General features: G+C 36.0%; 1 protein-coding gene across 1 annotated transcript in view; it reads right to left on the bottom strand.

Moving 5' to 3' along the window:
• Positions 1 to 17500, bottom strand: part of xpo4 (exportin 4) — a 181770-nt gene that overhangs the window by 95077 nt on the left and 69193 nt on the right. Inside the window, 5 exon segments of the mRNA XM_051926199.1 lie at positions 727 to 763; positions 766 to 816; positions 818 to 880; positions 3077 to 3193; positions 16647 to 16785. Coding sequence (XP_051782159.1) covers positions 727 to 763; positions 766 to 816; positions 818 to 880; positions 3077 to 3193; positions 16647 to 16785 — 407 coding nt within the window.

Below are 17500 nucleotides of genomic sequence, written 5' to 3'. Positions count from 1 at the left end.
CTTTTTAATTCATGGTGTCAGTTCCCCGTTTCAGAACCGTTACATGCCTAATACATATACATAAACACACATGCATATACATACAAATTTACTGTAAATGTATACACACACATTTGGATGCACAATGTATTCGGACCCCTTTGCTTTCTACAAACTACTATGTTGTTGATTTACTTCAAAATAAATAAATAAAATTCTTCTTAGTGATAGGTGATAGGCAGGTGATGAGTGGTGCCTGGTCTTCGCCAGACATGCTAATCAGAGCTCAGTTTTGGTGTCCTCAGACCACAAACACTTTTTCCACATGTTCATAGAGTCCTTTAAACTCTCAGATGTCTATTACTGAAGACAGGCTTCTATTTAGCCACACTATTATTTATGTCAGATTTATGGAGCGCTGCTGAGCTGGTTGTCCTTCCAGCATCCTCCCCAATCTCAGCACAGGACTTCTAAAAGTCTGTTAGAGAGATCATTGAGATCTTGGTCACCTTCCTTACCAAGTCTCTTCTTGTACTGTTACTCGCTTTGGCTTGATGGTGACTCTAAGAAGAGTCCTGGGTGTTCTAAATACCATTTCACACTCAAAACTTTGGTTTTATACCCTTCCCTTAAATATGCCACACCACAATTTAGTCAAGGAGTTCTACAGGTCTAAACAATAAATAATTTTTGCAATGAAAAATTAATTATTTGTAAGATGTATTTTCAAAGTTTAATAAAAGATATAGTTAGGTGGTAAGAAGTTCCAACTCAGAACCTGATTATGCTAGTGCAAGATAATCGCTGGAAAACAGAAGACATCTGAGCATTAAGGTTTTTCTCTGCGACTGAATTCCTGAAGAACTTCACACTGTAAGAACAAGATCTGTCGAAAGGTCTTCTTCCCTGCAATTTTTAAAGAAGCATAATTGTGCTTTTACAAATACAATTGGTCTAGAGTAAGTCAATTAGATTTGCAAGAATTCATGTTTTTCTACAAAAATGTTGATCTACCATGTTATATTTGCATTTTTATAGGGTGTAAAACTATAAATATGTTAATCCATTTACATTAATTGTATGAGTGCCCCCAGCATTTCTTAAAATCTATGCTACTGGAAAAAAATATGGTCGTTCAAGAATAATATTCGTTCATCTATGCACTTCAGTGCGAAAAAACTCAAAAAAAAAAAAAAAAAAAAAAAAAAAACACAGGTGTACCCATGTTATCCAGGAGATACCCTGTAAAAAAATTGCATACATTTAATTTACCACTGTTGAATCACCAAGTGGACAATTCTCAGCCCACCCTTTCCTATTTTTCTCGACATATGAATATCAACAAACACCAGTGGGACCTGGACTTAGACAATACTGTATATACAGAACATATATCAAAAGGCACTCAGCTAAGAAGTTTAAGTGCAAACTTAAAATGCATCTTGAGGAGGAACAAGACACATACAGGAAAGAATTCCACCAATGATAAGGTTTCAATTCAAGCACTGATTAAGATATATTTAGATATGTTTAGAAGATAAATGAGGACACAAGATTTCAAAAGGAAGATTCCCTCAGACACCTATAAAAGTGTGCAAAAAACCCTGATATAATCAAATTTTAGAACCACTATTGTATAAGAGGCAGTTTAGCTTTGAAAGTTATATGGTCATCTAAACGAAACAGAAAACATTTAGGGTAAAGATATGTGTTGGATAAATGAAACAAAATTTCTAAATGAAGAACCTAAAAGTTTATGCTTTAATTAAGAGCCAAAGTAGCCCAACTCATAACTCAAAATTATTTTTCAGAAAAAGTTAAGAGTACATCTTCGGTCTGTTCTCCACAAGAAATCTTACATATCTACTTCATAGCTTGATATTTTCTGAAGCCAATAATGATTAAGTTATTATTAAAGCAACTAACTTGAATCATTTGACATTAAATTCAATGTAATATAGAGCAATACTCAATAAAATGCTATGATGTACCCAAATGACAAGTTCAATTATTTTATTGTACATCACTATAAGCTACAGTAATTGCCTTAGAAGAAGAAAAAGTTAAGTCTAACTGTAATTCTCCAATTTAATTTTCTTTTTAATTACTCCATCAAAATATCCTCCAGAATTGCTGAATATGCAGCTGTCAAGTCATTACACACAAACAATCCCACGAAGTAACTAGAAATGCAATTGTAAGGGACCTCATAATATATTAATTATTCCAAACCTCTGCCATATATATATTAAATACAGTGGTTTACTGAAATTCATTCCCTTCCTGACTGAAGCTGGAATAATATTTACCGGAAAAAATTTCAGTTTGCTACATCTAAACAGTCAAACCCCAGGTGACACATTACACTTACATCAAAATCATATTAGGTAGATGTCCATAAACCATACTAGTATAAATTATTAGCAGCACAGATTGAGATAAAACCAGCTACTAATGCTCATTTCAGCTTATTTGCAGTTCCTCAGAGCTTCTAAGAGAATGTTTATTACTGACAACAGAAAGATTACCAGCTTAACACTTTCATATCAGTGAATAAGGCATTAAAATGATTACTGTTTTTATTTTTCAATTTATTTACAACTTTTTGTGTTTCCAGTATGGTTGAAATGTTATATAGCTTCATTATAGATACTCAGGATAAATAATGTGTACAATGTATAAGAAAATGCACCATACCTGATACAGAAAATGCAGAATAGAAAATATTCACTTTATATAGATAATTTCTTTATTCTTTTTGTCTTGTATTTTATAAAATTAAAATGATAAATTATTCGTATTTCTTCAAGTTACATGACACCCCCCCAATAAAAGCTTCTCGGAAGGTTCTAATTTACTTCCACTTCGTTTTTCTTCTCTTTCCCATTAAGTACTTGAGTGTCGCATATACTATTTATATAGGCTGGTTAAGATTTAAGCAGCATGCACTACAAGCAAATCATTTGCATTTATGTTTAATGCAATTTCTTACTCATTCTCTTTTACTTATTTTCATTTGTTTTTTTTTTTTTTTAAACTGAATTGGAATTGACTACTGAGAACATATTTTAATTAAATGTTAATTGAGACAACTTACTTGAAAAACTCTTTTACAATTACCATGGAATTCCATACTTAGTCCAATATTACTTGTTTTGCTGGAGCTGGAAAATTCGCTTAACAGGGCTGTAAGAATGGAACACGCCAATGTCTGCTGTTAATATAAAAAAAGAAAAAAAAAAGAATTTATTTGCAGTTCTTGTCAAACAAAGTTAAGCAGGCGCAAAGAAGACCACTGAAAAAAAAACAAAAAACTCGCCATTTTCCATCAAAATGCTTGCACAAAGACTTAATGGTTGCCTTTAAGCGAATGTGTTGTTTAATTGTACACAGATTTTAAATATATGGATTTGAAAACACCATATACTTATTTGTTTTTTCGAAGAAAATCTACAAAAATGAGCAATCAGGGCTCACAATTAACAAGCCCAATCATTGTGGGGCCTCCTAAAAATGGAAAGTTCTTTAGATTACATTTAAATTACAATGTTTACTCCATTTAGTGCATACTAACTCACTATAGACTCAACAGCCTAAGGACAGATCATTTTTGACACACACATTTTTGTGCAACATGACAAAGTGGTTCAAAACATAATATATAATACTTTTCACATAAATGCATAGAGAAGTCAAGGAAAATTACACCTTTTATTAGGTAACTAAAAAGATTACAATATGCCAGCTTTCGAGGCAACTCAGGACCCTTTACCAGGCAGTTAATAATAATAATAATAAAAACAAATTTTATTTAATAGGCGCCTTTCTTAACACTCAAGGTCACCTTACAATGAAATGAAACAACATTAATAAAATATAAAAACAGAGGACGATAAAATCAAATAGCAAAGGTACAGAGATAGTAGCAAACATACAAAGATAACAGGCAGTAACATAGTGTTACATTCATAATTGGTATGCCAGTTTGAAAAGATAAGTTTTGAGGGCAGTTTTAAAATGTGTTATTGAGTCCAGTTTACGGATATGAGGGAAGAAAATTCCACTATGAGGAGTTGAGGAGCACTATGAGAGAATGCTCTTGCTCCCATAGAACAGAGTTTGATGTGTGGTACAGAAAGTAAAGCTGCAGATGAGGATCTGAGTGAGCGAGAGGGAGTGCAAGTCTGTAGGAGATCAGTGAGGTAGGGAGGAGCAACGTTATGGAGAGCCTTAACACTAGAATTACCAATGCCTACGAAAAAATCCGTAAACCTGGCTCACCTTAAATCCATTCACACCTCTCTGTCAGCGTCTTTTGTTTTCTAAGTGTGTCGATAAATGCAAGCAGCCTGCTATCCCATCCTCCCACCGCCGCAAAAACGGCAAAAAGCTCTCCCAGCTCAAGCCTTGTTTATCTGGGAGTGCGGCATCAGGAGCTGTATAGTGTAAATAATATATTGTTATTTGGAACATATGCATTTCATGTGTGTTCCGTGTCTACAAAGATCTATGTAAGTGTAGGATGACAGAAATGTTGAACACATACCTAAAAGACAAATATTTTTATTGTTTTAGTACTAACGACAAAATTTTGACAAAGTGTATAATGCGGGACGACTAAAGTCCAAATATCAAATAAGCACTTTCACAAAAGGTACAAGTATAACAAAACAAGTGCGCTTCCTATAATAGAAGAAAAAGAAATCACAATAAACAGGTCGTGGGTTCGAGCACTGCCGCGTCGCAAAATAAACATTTTGAGTAGTGAGCTAGTTATTGTTACTTTTATACAATAAAAACATATATTTAATTCGAGTCTGAACAGGCAATGTAAATGTATGGTACTTGTAAAGGTTGGGTTTTTTTTATATTCAGTTTTATTCTCTCAGTCATGTTCACACTACCCCCCCCCCCCAATCTGACACTGCTGTTTTCAAATAAAGACATGCTATAACAGTGGTGGACTCCGATGAAGACGAGGGTTCTGGATCGGAGAAAGGGAACAGAAGCCCTTCCCGCTAGAAACATCCACTCATATATAAGAACAATGCAGCTGCACCAGGCGTAAAGGCGAAAGACGGCACCATTTGGATGCAGCAAGAGGTCTGGCGTCATCTGGCCAGTCAGTCTGCCCCACACCTGTCCTTCAAAAGAAAAAGCACGGCTTACAGAGCTCGCCAAGGTATCGTGCAAAGCCCAGTTTGTGATTATATGTTCCTTATATAAAAGCCAGATCGAATGCTATTTACCTTGATTTATTCACTTATCTTCCTACAGCGTAAAGTCACAAGTAGACTGCAGAGCGTCCTGTGTTTGATCAACACAGGCATGCTGACAAAATACATGTGTACTGAAGTGACTTCAGCTGCAGGTATTCGCAGCTGTATTTTGCATTGTATTTGGTAGTAAACAGGGAGGCAGTGAAGTTGAAAGGGAATAGGTGTAAAATGTTCGGTGAATTTAGAACAGGTTATTTTCCTAGCAGCAAAATTTTAAATAAACTAAGTGATGCATAAGGGGCGGCACGGTGGCACAGTGGGTAGCGCTGTTGCCTCGCAGTTGGGTGATCTGGGGACCTGGGTTCGCTTCCCGGGTCCTCCCTGCGTGGAGTTTGCATGTTCTCCCCGTGTCTGCGTGGGTTTCCTCCCACAGTCCAAAGACATGCAGGTTAGGTGGATTGGTGATTCTAAATTGGCCCTAGTGTGTGCTTGGTGTGTGGGTGTGTTTGTGTGTGTCCTGCGGTGGGTTGGCACCCTGCCCGGGATTGGTTCCCTGCCTTGTGCCCTGTGTTGGCTGGGATTGGCTCCAGCAGACCCCCGTGACCCTGTGTTTGGATTCAGCGGGTTGGTAAATGGATGGATGGATGGAAGTGATGCATATGTTTTTGTGGGATGCCAGATAGAATAGCGTTACAGTAATCTATACGTGAGGTGACATGGGCATTAACCAATTTTTCAGGACTGTGTTGCATAAGAACAGGATGAAGTCTAGAAATGTTTCAGAGATGGAAGAAGGCAGTCCAAGAAACATTACTTAAATGGGAAGAAAAAGAGAGGGTACGGTCTAGAATGACGCCCAGGCTCTTAACCTGGGAAGAGATGTTTGTGTTAATGTTGTTAATTAAAATAGAAGAATGGTTAACCTTAGCAAATGTAGATTTAGAACCAATGAGGAGCACCTCTGTTTTATTGCTATTTAATTGGAAAAAGATGCAAGTCATCCATGACTTTATGTCTTGGAGACGTGCCATAAGAGTATTTGGAGGGAAAACAGAAGTGTATTTAGTGGATAGATATAGCAGTGTGTCATCAGCATAACAATGACATTTAATACCATGGTGCTAAAAGATATTACCTATTGGGAAGATATAAATGAGAAAAAAGCAGCCCCAAAATAGAACCCTGCGGAACTCCCTTGAGTAATGACTGCAATCTTAGATTTAAAGCCCTTTACTTGAACAAATTGTATTCAATCAGTGAGGTAATAAGAAAACCATTGGAGGACGAGGCGACAGAGTCCAAAACTACCTAGTTGTTTCAAAAGCATCTGATGAGATATGGTATCAAATGCGGAGCAGAGGTCAAGAAGTACAAGAATTGATAAAAGTCCCATGTCAGCTGCCCGGAGAAGTTCATTTGTGATTTTGACCAGAGCAGTGTGTGAATAAATGAAACAGTCTGTGTTTTCAAGGGAGCTATTGTATCGAAGGCAGAAGACAGAGCAGAGGTGTGGTAGCAGAAGGAGAAGCAGGCTGTAATCGCAATAAATTTATAAGGCTCTCTGGGTTTACATGCTTGATGTTACGAAATGAAATCGCATGCTGAACCTTTATTTCACTGAGAGGTAAGCTAACATCAAATGTATTTTTGGAATCCCAGATGGGTAATTCCGTAAGAATAAGATTGTGAGGTATGATACCAGAGCAGCAAACCAAGTCTAAAATATGACACTTGTTACGAGTTGAAAAAGTTGACATATTGAATTAATAACAGTCAAGGATTTCATTAAAATCATTTGTCAGTGCATCAGTTGACGTGTCAAAGTGTATGTTGAAATCACCCATAAGGATGACATTAGGAGACTGCACACAAAGTTGTTAAAACAGTAAAAAGTTCTGCAATAAAAACACTTCATAATTTAGGACAGGGGTCACCAACTCCAGTCCTGGAGGACCACCATGGCTGCAGGTTTTCATTCTAACCCTTTTCTTAATCAGTGCCCTGTTTTTGCTGCTTATTAAGTTCTTTTGAACTAATTTTAATTGACTTGCTCTTGAAGACTCAGACCCCTTAATTGTTTCTTTTTCCTTAATAAGCAGCCAAACAATAATGAGATGCAAAATGAGCCAAAACAACTGGTGTTAACCATACAATATCTGAAAATAAAGAAAGATGAAGGTCTCAGGAATGTTGGTCTGCTCAGGTCCATAAAACATTTTAACAGTGCTTCTAGAAAGAGAAATGAGATCAGAAAATTCCCAGTTCCATTGTCTCAAAACACCACTCACATCTGTAATTATTCCCAGTATCAAATAAAAACTAACAGCGTCAGATCTAATGGGGTAGTATGTATTGTGACTGAGAGAATAAAAGTTGGGGGAAAAAAGAAAAAAAAAAAAAAAAACACTAACTTTTACAAGTACTATAAATTTACACCGGCTGTTAGACGTGCAAATCAAATATAGGTTCTTATTGTATAATATTAACTATAATAGCAGCTCATTACTCAAAACGGTAAATTTGGGAGGCAGTCAGGATCGAAGCGGGGGACTCTTGATTACAAGTCAGCAGTTCTTACTGCTGCACCATAGAAGCTGTTGTATTATCTTTGTATTTTTTGTGAAAGTGTTATTTTAATCTTTAGACTTCAGGCTTCACACATTATACAGTAATCCTTCCTCAATCGCGGGGGTTGCGTTCCAGAACCCCCCGCAAAAGGTGAAAATCCGCGAAGTAGAAACCATATGTTTATATGGTTATTTTTATATTGTCATGCTTGGGTCACAGATTTGCACAGAAACACAGGAGGTTGTAGAGAGACAGGAACTTTATTCAAACACTGCAAATAAACATTTGTCTCTTTTTCAAAAGTTTAAACTGTGCTCCATGACAAGACAGAGATGACAGTTCCGTCTCACAATTAAAAGAATGCAAACATATCTTCCTCTTCAAAGGAGTGCGCGTCAGGAGCAGAGAATGTCAGAGAGAGAAAAAAAGCAAACAAAAATCAATAGGGCTGTTTGGCTTTTAAGTATGCGAAGCACCGCCGGACAAAGCAGCTGCAAGGATGTACAATGTAAAGGTCTTTCAGCATTTTTTAGAGGAGCGTCGGTATCCTCTAGGCCAGTGTGCGAACAGCCCCTCTGCTCACACCCCCTTCGTCAGGAGCAGAGAATGTCAGAGAGAGAGAGAGAGAGAGAAACAAACAATCAAAAATCAATACGTGCCCTTCGAACTTTTAAGTATGCGAAGCACCGTGCGGGAAGCATGTCACTTGACAAAGCAGCTGCACAGATGGGAGCAATGTGAAGGTAATCTTTCAGCATTTTTAGACGAGCGTCCGTATCGTCTAGGGGTGCGAACAGCCCCCTGCTCACACCCCCTCCGTCAGGAGCACAGAATGTCAGAGCAAGAGAGAGAGAGAGAAAAGCAAACAATCAAAAATCAATACGTGCTGTTTGATCTTTTAAGTATGCGAAGCACAGTGCAGGAAGCATATCGCTTGATAAAGCAGCCATGTGTAAGCCCAGCAAGGATGGCAGCAATGTGAAGGTAATCTTTCAGCGTTTTTTGAGGAACGGCCGTATCCTCTAGGGGTGCAAACAGCCCCCGTGCTCACAATATAGTTGGAGTTTTATTTAATACGTAATACGCGCTCTGGTTGGGTAGCTTCTCAGCCATCTGCCAAATAGTGTCTCTTGTATGAAATCAACTGGGCAAACCAACTGAGGAAGCATGTACCGGAAATTAAACGACCCATTGTCCGCAGAAATCCGCGAACCAGCAAAAAATCCGCGATATATATTTAAATATGCTTACATATAAAATCCGCGATAGAGTGAAGCCGCGAAAGTTGAAGCGGGATATAGCGAGGGATTACTGTACAGTTTATCTCTACATTTTGTCATTTATTACTAAAATTTCCCATTGGGATTAATAAAGTATCTATCTATCTATCTATCTATCTATCTATCTATCTATCTAAAACATGGAATGTTTGTTTTAACAATTTGTTTACATAGATTGTTGTAGACAAAGAACACATATGAAATGCATGTGTTCCAAATATCGATATATTTTTTACCCTCTAAAACACCACTTCACTCCAAGATAATCAAGGCTTGAGCTGGGAGAGCTTTGTGCCCCTTTCTGCGTTGGTGGGGGGATGGTATAGCAGGCTGCTTGTGCTTATTGACACATTTGCAAGACAAAAGACGCTGACAGAGGTGCAAAGGGATTTAAGGTGGACTGGAATCACGAGTTTGTTTGTAGGCTTTGGTAATTCTAGTGTTAAAATGTACCAACAGTAAATAGGAAAGATAATCACTCACTTAAACCGTTAGTGTAGAGAAGGTAACAGACATGAAAGTTCATTGGGCAGAGAATTTACAGGAAGCATCTAAGGTAAATGAGTACATTTAACTCATTAAGATTTCAAGTATATACTGTTATTTAAAAACTGCACACGCTTTCTAGCATAATAATTAGTTATTAAAATGTACTCCTCTAGAGTGTATATATACATATTTTCTCCATGTATTAGCATTAAGACTGTGTAGAGAATTATCGAAAACAAAATTATTTTCTACAATTCTACAATGCAGGTGCTGATTTTACAAAACATTTTGTTTATAGAGAATAGTGGACATGGGTAGAAAAGTAGACTAACAGATTTAGAATTACAATCTGATCTGTATTTTGGAATGACAGTTCCAGTGCAGACAGTATTTGTGTAGCCTTTAAGTTTATTATATCACAGAACAACCCAGCAAAGACCGCTTCAAAAGATTGGGTTGACTATCATGTTAAAAAATCTCATGCACATGTTCAAAGTCTCTAAAAGTGGAGCACACACAACTGCTTTATATTTATTTTGTCCAAAGTCATTCTTCCAGAAAACATAAGCTTCTTTCAGGACAGTTTTGAAAACTTCAGCCTGGCTCTTTTGCATCTTTCTTTAAGAGGGTTTTGTGCATGCAAATATATAGCCCATTTTCGTTTGTTTTGGGTTTTTTTTTTTTTTTCTAATTAAACACACACAATTCTCACAACCACCAAAAAGCTTCAAAGTCAATGTTTTACACTCTTGGAATAGGAGGTTTAATACAGGTACAAGGATTAGAAATTTTCTGATGAAACTGCTATTGAAAATAAAGATGCTGCTGTCTTTAAAAATACATTTTTAGTCTTAAATCTGTTTATGTGGAGATTTTATTTTTAACAAGATGATCAATCCATTTATCTTTGGTATTTTCTCAGAGGAGAAAACAATACAATATTAATCTATTATGCCACTTCAGAGAATGAGAATGGATACTTTAAGATGCCTGAAGCTTCATCACATCCATTTTAAATATAATAATGATGATAATAATGATAATAATAATAAAGGAAATCAAATGGTCATCATTCTGACAATTTTGTTTTTCACAGTAAAATTGCACCATCTTTTTGTGCATATTACTGTAAGTGAAACTAAAAGTGAGATGGTCTTCACTTTTTAAAAGTGTCCTTTTATTTTGAAGGGTAAGTTTAACTTCATGTCAACAAGGATTTTCTTCTGGGTACTGTAGCTTTTCTCCCACAGCCCTTAAAGTGTACTGGTTAGATAAACTGCTGATTCCAAATAGACCAAATATGACTTCAAGCAACTGTGCATGCTTTACTATAACAACAAAATTAATGTATATATTTCCATACAAACAATGCAGCTCAAAGTGCTTTACAAGATTATATAAAAAGGAACTCAATATATCAAACATAAATAAGATCAGGCAATAATATATAGTATATAACAAAGAAAAACGGTAAGGTTAGATGGCCAGGAGGACACACAAAAAAAAAAGCATACCCACAACAAACTCCAGTTAAGCTGGAGAAAAAAAACAATGCTTTAGGGGGCCTGAGTGTGATAGATTAGTACACTGTCCAATGCTGTTTCTTGGCATATGCCCAATGCTTTCAGGAGAACCCCTGAACCTGAACTCTACTTAAGTTTAAGAACGAAGATCATTAACATTATTAAAGTGCCAATAATTCTAACATCTTACATATATTTTATAAACATAATTAAGACTAGGAATATGAACAGTGATGGGATAGTAAATAAAGTTTAATAATTTAGTAATTTTTAAAGGTGTCTATCAGTTTTAAATTTTTATAATCATGAAATGTGATAGTCATTAGACCGTACATTTCAAATCTAATGTTTTCAGAAACAGAGTGTCAGAACATAGTACCATTAATGTAAACATTAACATACAGTGAAAAAAAAAAAAAAAAAAGAGTTCTTGAGGCCACAAAAGAGAGAGAAACCATTTCTCAGAATTTACCAGTATAAGAGGTTTGTTTGACTGAGAAACAAGGATCTGGCACTATTTTGGGAAAGTTATATATAATTAGCTTAAGGGTCTGGTTGGGGTCTTGAATGTAACTTAACAAGCTTGTTAAGAGCTTTCTTAATTCAACTGCCTTTGCATCCTTGTTCTTTAAGGGTATTAAAACAAGGATTATGTGGGAACCATAGTTAAACATTTATATGACTGTCTGCTGGCATGCAATAAATACTTATCTGTCATCTTCAGACTTAGTGAACATGACACCATGCCTGAAAAGATACATTTGGAGTGTCTGTCATCTGTTATAAGCACCAAAGGCTGCAATCTCGGACTAGGCTGATACTTAATTTAGAAATTAAAAAACAAAACACAACAGATTACCTAATTAACAGATGATTAGCTAGCAATGGTAAAACTTTCCAGTAAACTGCAACAGTGAAGACAGAGACTACATTGGTGAAAATTTTGTTCAGTTTTGTTACATTGTTATTCCTCTAATGACATGCCAGCAATGGGACAAATAGTGAAGGGGAATGTTTTCTGTTAAACAACATTCTATCATTCTAAATATTCTTTTAAAATGTGCATATCAAAAATGTTAAGAGGATGGCTATTGATTTTAAGGTTCATAAATCGCACAGGAGGAATTTTAATATTAACTCGTACTTTGCGATAAAAACCATTGCCAAATAAGAAAACAAGTAAAAACAACACAGTTATTTTGGCAAACATGATGAAACTATTTACTGCTTAGCTGCCAACAATGATTTGTACTGAGGCTCTGAACTTCAAGTACAACACTTAATTCTACACACATTCAAATAAAAAAAAAATATATCCATTATAACACTTGCAGGAAACATGAACCTCAAAAAATGCATCATAAGAAGGGTGGGGGTTTTGAAAGAAATTATTTGAGCAAGGGCAGAGAGATTATTTTAAAAGGCTGATATCATACTGAATGAATTTGACCAACTGAGTGTTCCTTTGGATGGACTGGCTAATTTATATGGTAATGCTTCCAATTACTGAAAATGTAAGTGCTGCCATTAGAAATGCTTAAATCAGACAGAAAAATAACTATTACCTAAGCAAAATCTATGAAGTAAACAAATATGAGGATTAGTATGACAAACATAAGCAAACAAAGAAAATGACAAAACATTATTCAGTCACATACAGTGCCTATAAATTGTACTGATTTTTTTTTTTTTTTTTTACTGAATAAAAACCATAGAAGAGAGAGTAACAAGTGCCTTTCAGTGTTATGGTATTAAAATTAGTATAAGAACATGCCTTTTGTGAAGTAATGTCCACATTTTTATTGGAATCACTTGTCTGTATTTTTTGTCTTGCAGTAAAAAGTACACTTAATTTTTTCTCTCAAAAATTAGTTTGCTGTGCAGGAATTACAGGTTTACAAACTCACTGAAAATAGTCAAAAACTAAAGATGAATATTTGAAGAATCATACCTCTAGTCTAAACAAGGCTAGTGTTTTGAGATTGCCACTCTTACTTCATTTTTAATGTCTACCTTTGACCTGTATTTTGTCTTGGTTGAGACAACTGCAGAAAAACTTACTTTGCACTGGTATCTATCTATCTAATATGTGGGAAAAAGTAGGAAATGTTTTCAGGGCTCTGTGCTCTGGCATGAGGTACTCCTGCTCCATTCTGATCCAAAATGGAGCCAAGATTTTAGATTTGAACAGGAGCCTCACTATTGAATCAGGTGTCACAAATGAACTGTTCCAAATTTGCAGTGCTGAAATCAGCAGCTGATGTTGCAATGAAAGGATCTCTGATCATGTTCTGCACAATCCTCCACTGACAAATACCTCTGAAAATGTTTTTGTAGGGCTGAGAAATGATCTTGCACACAATTAATTACTACATTATGCAATTTATTGACAAAGAATGATTTCAATTTCTCAAATGAGTCTACATTATCCTTTTCCATTCATTGGCCCAACATCTCCAGTTTTCTTGTAAAGGATATAATTTATCTGGAAGGTGTGTGTTGCTGCCCTGAAACTTTCGTCTTAGATCACTGTACTTCTGAAACATGTTACTGAAGTATGCAAGTTTCACTAGGAATGTTTCACTATTACACATGAGGGCAACTTTGTTCCTTTCTGATACCAAGAAGATTCTGATCTAAACCCGCGGTTACCTGTGGTATCACCTTTCCACGTGACATCCGTCGAGATTCACTGTAAAATAAAACAGCAATGTGTTTGGAACCCATTTCCTCGCAAAGTGCGTAAAATATTCCAATTTAGATTTGTTTACTGTACATTTGTCACTATATCTCTCAGCGCAGGACTATGTTGTTTGGCTTTAAGCATACAGTGTGTCCAATGCACTATGGAGAGACATGCCTGATGACCGCTTGCAATTTCCCTTCATTTCCTAGCTATTGCCTCTGTCCCATCTATGCAGATTCCAACATAGTCTTACCGCTACAGATTGTCCACTTTTAAGTAATTGTCTAGTGATTTTGAATAAATTTGTCTACAGTAGCTGTTGGCTACATGCTTGCAGAAAAACAAATCCTCCTACAAATAATCGGTTTCAGAATATATGATGCATATTAACAATAAAGTCTTTGTTGCCAACAGTTGTTTTGTCCATCTGATTTTGCTAATAAGCTACTCCCACCTCTTTTGACATGTTTTAAATGTACCTCAAGATGTTTCAGAGAGGAATAACTTTGTTTGCTAGCTGCTCTTTCATTATCATAGTTTAAACCATATCAACAGCAGCAGAGAGGCTTAATTCTTCTGCTACTCTGTGGGGATTTTTACACTGGGCAATTTGGAAGGCTAATTTGTATTTGCAGGCCTAAGTGCAGTTTTAATAAATGGCTCTGCTGAGCACAACGGTTTCCTAGTTTCTTTTTGAAGAAATCAAGGGGGCTTGTCCTTTTGCTTGGGATGTAAAGTCCCCAGGTGGCACCTCAACTTGTTTGGCTAATAATTTAAGAACACTATTGTGGTCTCTCTTCTGTACTAACTGTAGCACTGGTAAAGTCGTGGTAGGGATATGCTTCATCTTATTTTATTATCTTTGTTTTGGTAGCTGTAACATTTGAAGCAGATGAAGCTGGTTCATTATCTGCTTTACATTTTACTCTCAGACTAGTCACAAACATCTACATGCTGTTAGAAAATGGCCCTCAGTGTGGTATGCATGATGGAGAAGAGTCAGATGGAGATGGGTTGGTTGTTCTGCTGTTACCTAAGGTGTTTATTGATAAATGTAGGGTGTGATGGAAGCATATGCCGGACTGCTCTGATATAATGAGACCTACTACTGCATTCTGGTACATAGGTTGGTACTTACCTTATATGGCGATGTAAAAATAAAGATCATCCTGACTAGTAAATTGAATAAACATCTAAAGTCACACCTTCCTTATTATTATGACCATAGCACCACACAAATGATGAAAGTGCAAGGCCTCCAAAAATGAGCTGAAAGTATGCCGATATTCTCAACAGCCTGCCCTGTAAAGGCAAGACTCCAAGGCAATCTGAGCTTGGCATACACCAGACCAAAAGGGGCTTTGGCTTCAAAAGTTCAAAATATTCTTGAAAATCAGAAAAAAAGAAAAAAAAAAAACAAAAAAACACAAATGTTTCATAAGATGGAGAACCATAAAAGTTTGGCTTGCAGAGATAAGTAACACAGAATCTTTATAAAAAAATATTTACTTACAAGAATGTAGAAAAATATCTCAAAAGAGAAAAAAGGAGGCAAACCAAAAAAATATAATACCCAAAGAACCACTAAAATCCACCAGGGTACATTTGAACAAATCACACTGAACTTCAGTTCTCAGCTTGCCTTTCTAGGGCTGGGGGCAGTCCCTAACCTATGGCATCACTTGGGGATGTACCCACAACCAAAGGAGAACAGCAAGATGCACATAAACATTAAATAACCAAAAAGAATAAAAATAACAAAATACATAACTAAAATAAATGAAAAGAATATTACAAAAACAGAAAATGATTAACAATAATAAAAAGAAGCACTTTAAACATGAGTCAGGCCAGGAATGCTGGCTTAAACTTAACACTTATAGGGGAACACTGTGTCCCGCAGCATGGTGTACTTGGTACAATTAGGGGTATGTTCAGCTTTGATGACGCCAACATCCATCCCACTCCCAAAGCCCAGGTGTAACTCTGCACACAACCCCCAGTAATGAAGGTGTAATACAAAAATATTACCTTGAATATTTTCTTACCATTTTAAGTCAATATTAAAATTTAATTTTATATTCAATTCAAATGATATATTGTTTGAGGAAATAATTTAGTTATTAGACATTTCAATACTTAAGAGAAAAAAATTAATACAAATGGAAAAATGCTCTAGGCTTACATAACCAAAGACTATTAAGACAGATCAAGTTTTTTAGATAATTTAAAATATACTGAAGTCAAGGCACTCAGCTAACTGTTACAAGAGATGGGCACTCTGTTTTCACTGCAAAATAATTGGCTGTGGTCCTAGACTGCTTGGTGCCTGGGATGGACAAAGAGGTTGTCGTTTGAACAAGTTAATGAAGTAACAGTCCTGGAGTTAAATGGAAATATGGAAAGTACTTCTAAAACTTATCATGGGTTAAAATAATGACAATACTATTTATAACCACAATACACATAACAGCTTAAAATTCTGCTGGTTAATTATTAGTGAACACGTTTATACTTGACTATCAAATCCATGACTTCAGTGTGTGTGCTTACTCAAGCTTAAATGCAAAGTTTTAATTCAAAAAGAAGCAAATTAAATTATGCAGTTTAATTAAGCAGACAGATTTCATCCAGATGGATGTGCATGGCAGCACAAGAGCTTATATGGAGCATATTTGAAACCAGTTTCAAAATGAAAATTGTCTTAATATAATTAAGTATAGGTAATGTTTACAGTGCACTTTACAACACTTTAAAGTAGTAACTGAAACAAGACAAGTAGTCTTGTTTAAGTATTTTGGTAGTTCAATGAGGACCTCTTTATAGACAAATATCAGCTTCTAAATTAACTACTAGCATATATTCTTACTAGCACAAGAACCATAATGAGAGTTGTACTTACCACAGTTGGATTTCCACTGCTTATTAAATGACTGACTTCATGGAAAATACCCTTGCAGTCAATGGATTTATCCAATGAGCCACGCTTCACAATTACAGCAACTGCAAGCAATATCTGTTCTCTCACATATTTCTGAAGACTACAGGGAAATAAAAAAATGAGAAGGTGAGTGAAACTGAGATCAAAACACTATTTAGACTGGAAATAGGATTCAGTTTGAACTGAAGGATCATATTACATCTTCCCTCAATATAATTCCATGTATTACAGGTAAACTGTACAAATCCAACACAAAATTGGCACATAACCTTTTTATATTTCCACTGAAAAATGTAATATTAAATTATAATATAAAAATATTTAAAACATCTATACTAATAAAAGGCAAAGCCCTCACTGACTGACTGACTGACTGACTGACTCATCACTAATTCTCCAACTTCCCATGTAGGTAGAAGGCTGAAATTTGGCAGGCTCATTCCTTACAGCTTACTTACAAAAGTTAGACAGGTTTCATTTCGAAATTATACGCATAATGGTCATAACTGGAACATCTTTTTTGTCCATATACTGTAATGGAAGGCAGCAAGATGGCCGTAGGAGACGGAGTGGCGTGTCGCGTCATCACGCCTCCCACGTAATCACGTGAACTGACTGTGAACTCAGTACGTAGAAAAGAAGGAGGAGCCCCAAAGAGCGCTGAAGAAAACATTCATTACACAATTGACAAGGCAGCGAAACAATAAGAAGCGAGTGAGTGACGCATACAGGCATCTTCATAAGACACGAGGTATAAAAAAGCACGGTGTAAACCGTAACCTTAAATTAACATTATAGAAACGCTCCCGCTGCCG

The sequence above is a fragment of the Erpetoichthys calabaricus genome, chromosome 4, assembly GCF_900747795.2.
Source record: "Erpetoichthys calabaricus chromosome 4, fErpCal1.3, whole genome shotgun sequence".
In the NCBI taxonomy this organism is placed as follows: domain Eukaryota; kingdom Metazoa; phylum Chordata; class Cladistia; order Polypteriformes; family Polypteridae; genus Erpetoichthys; species Erpetoichthys calabaricus.
The sequence above is the reverse complement of the archived record's forward strand: the minus strand, read 5'-3'. Positions and strand labels throughout refer to the sequence as shown.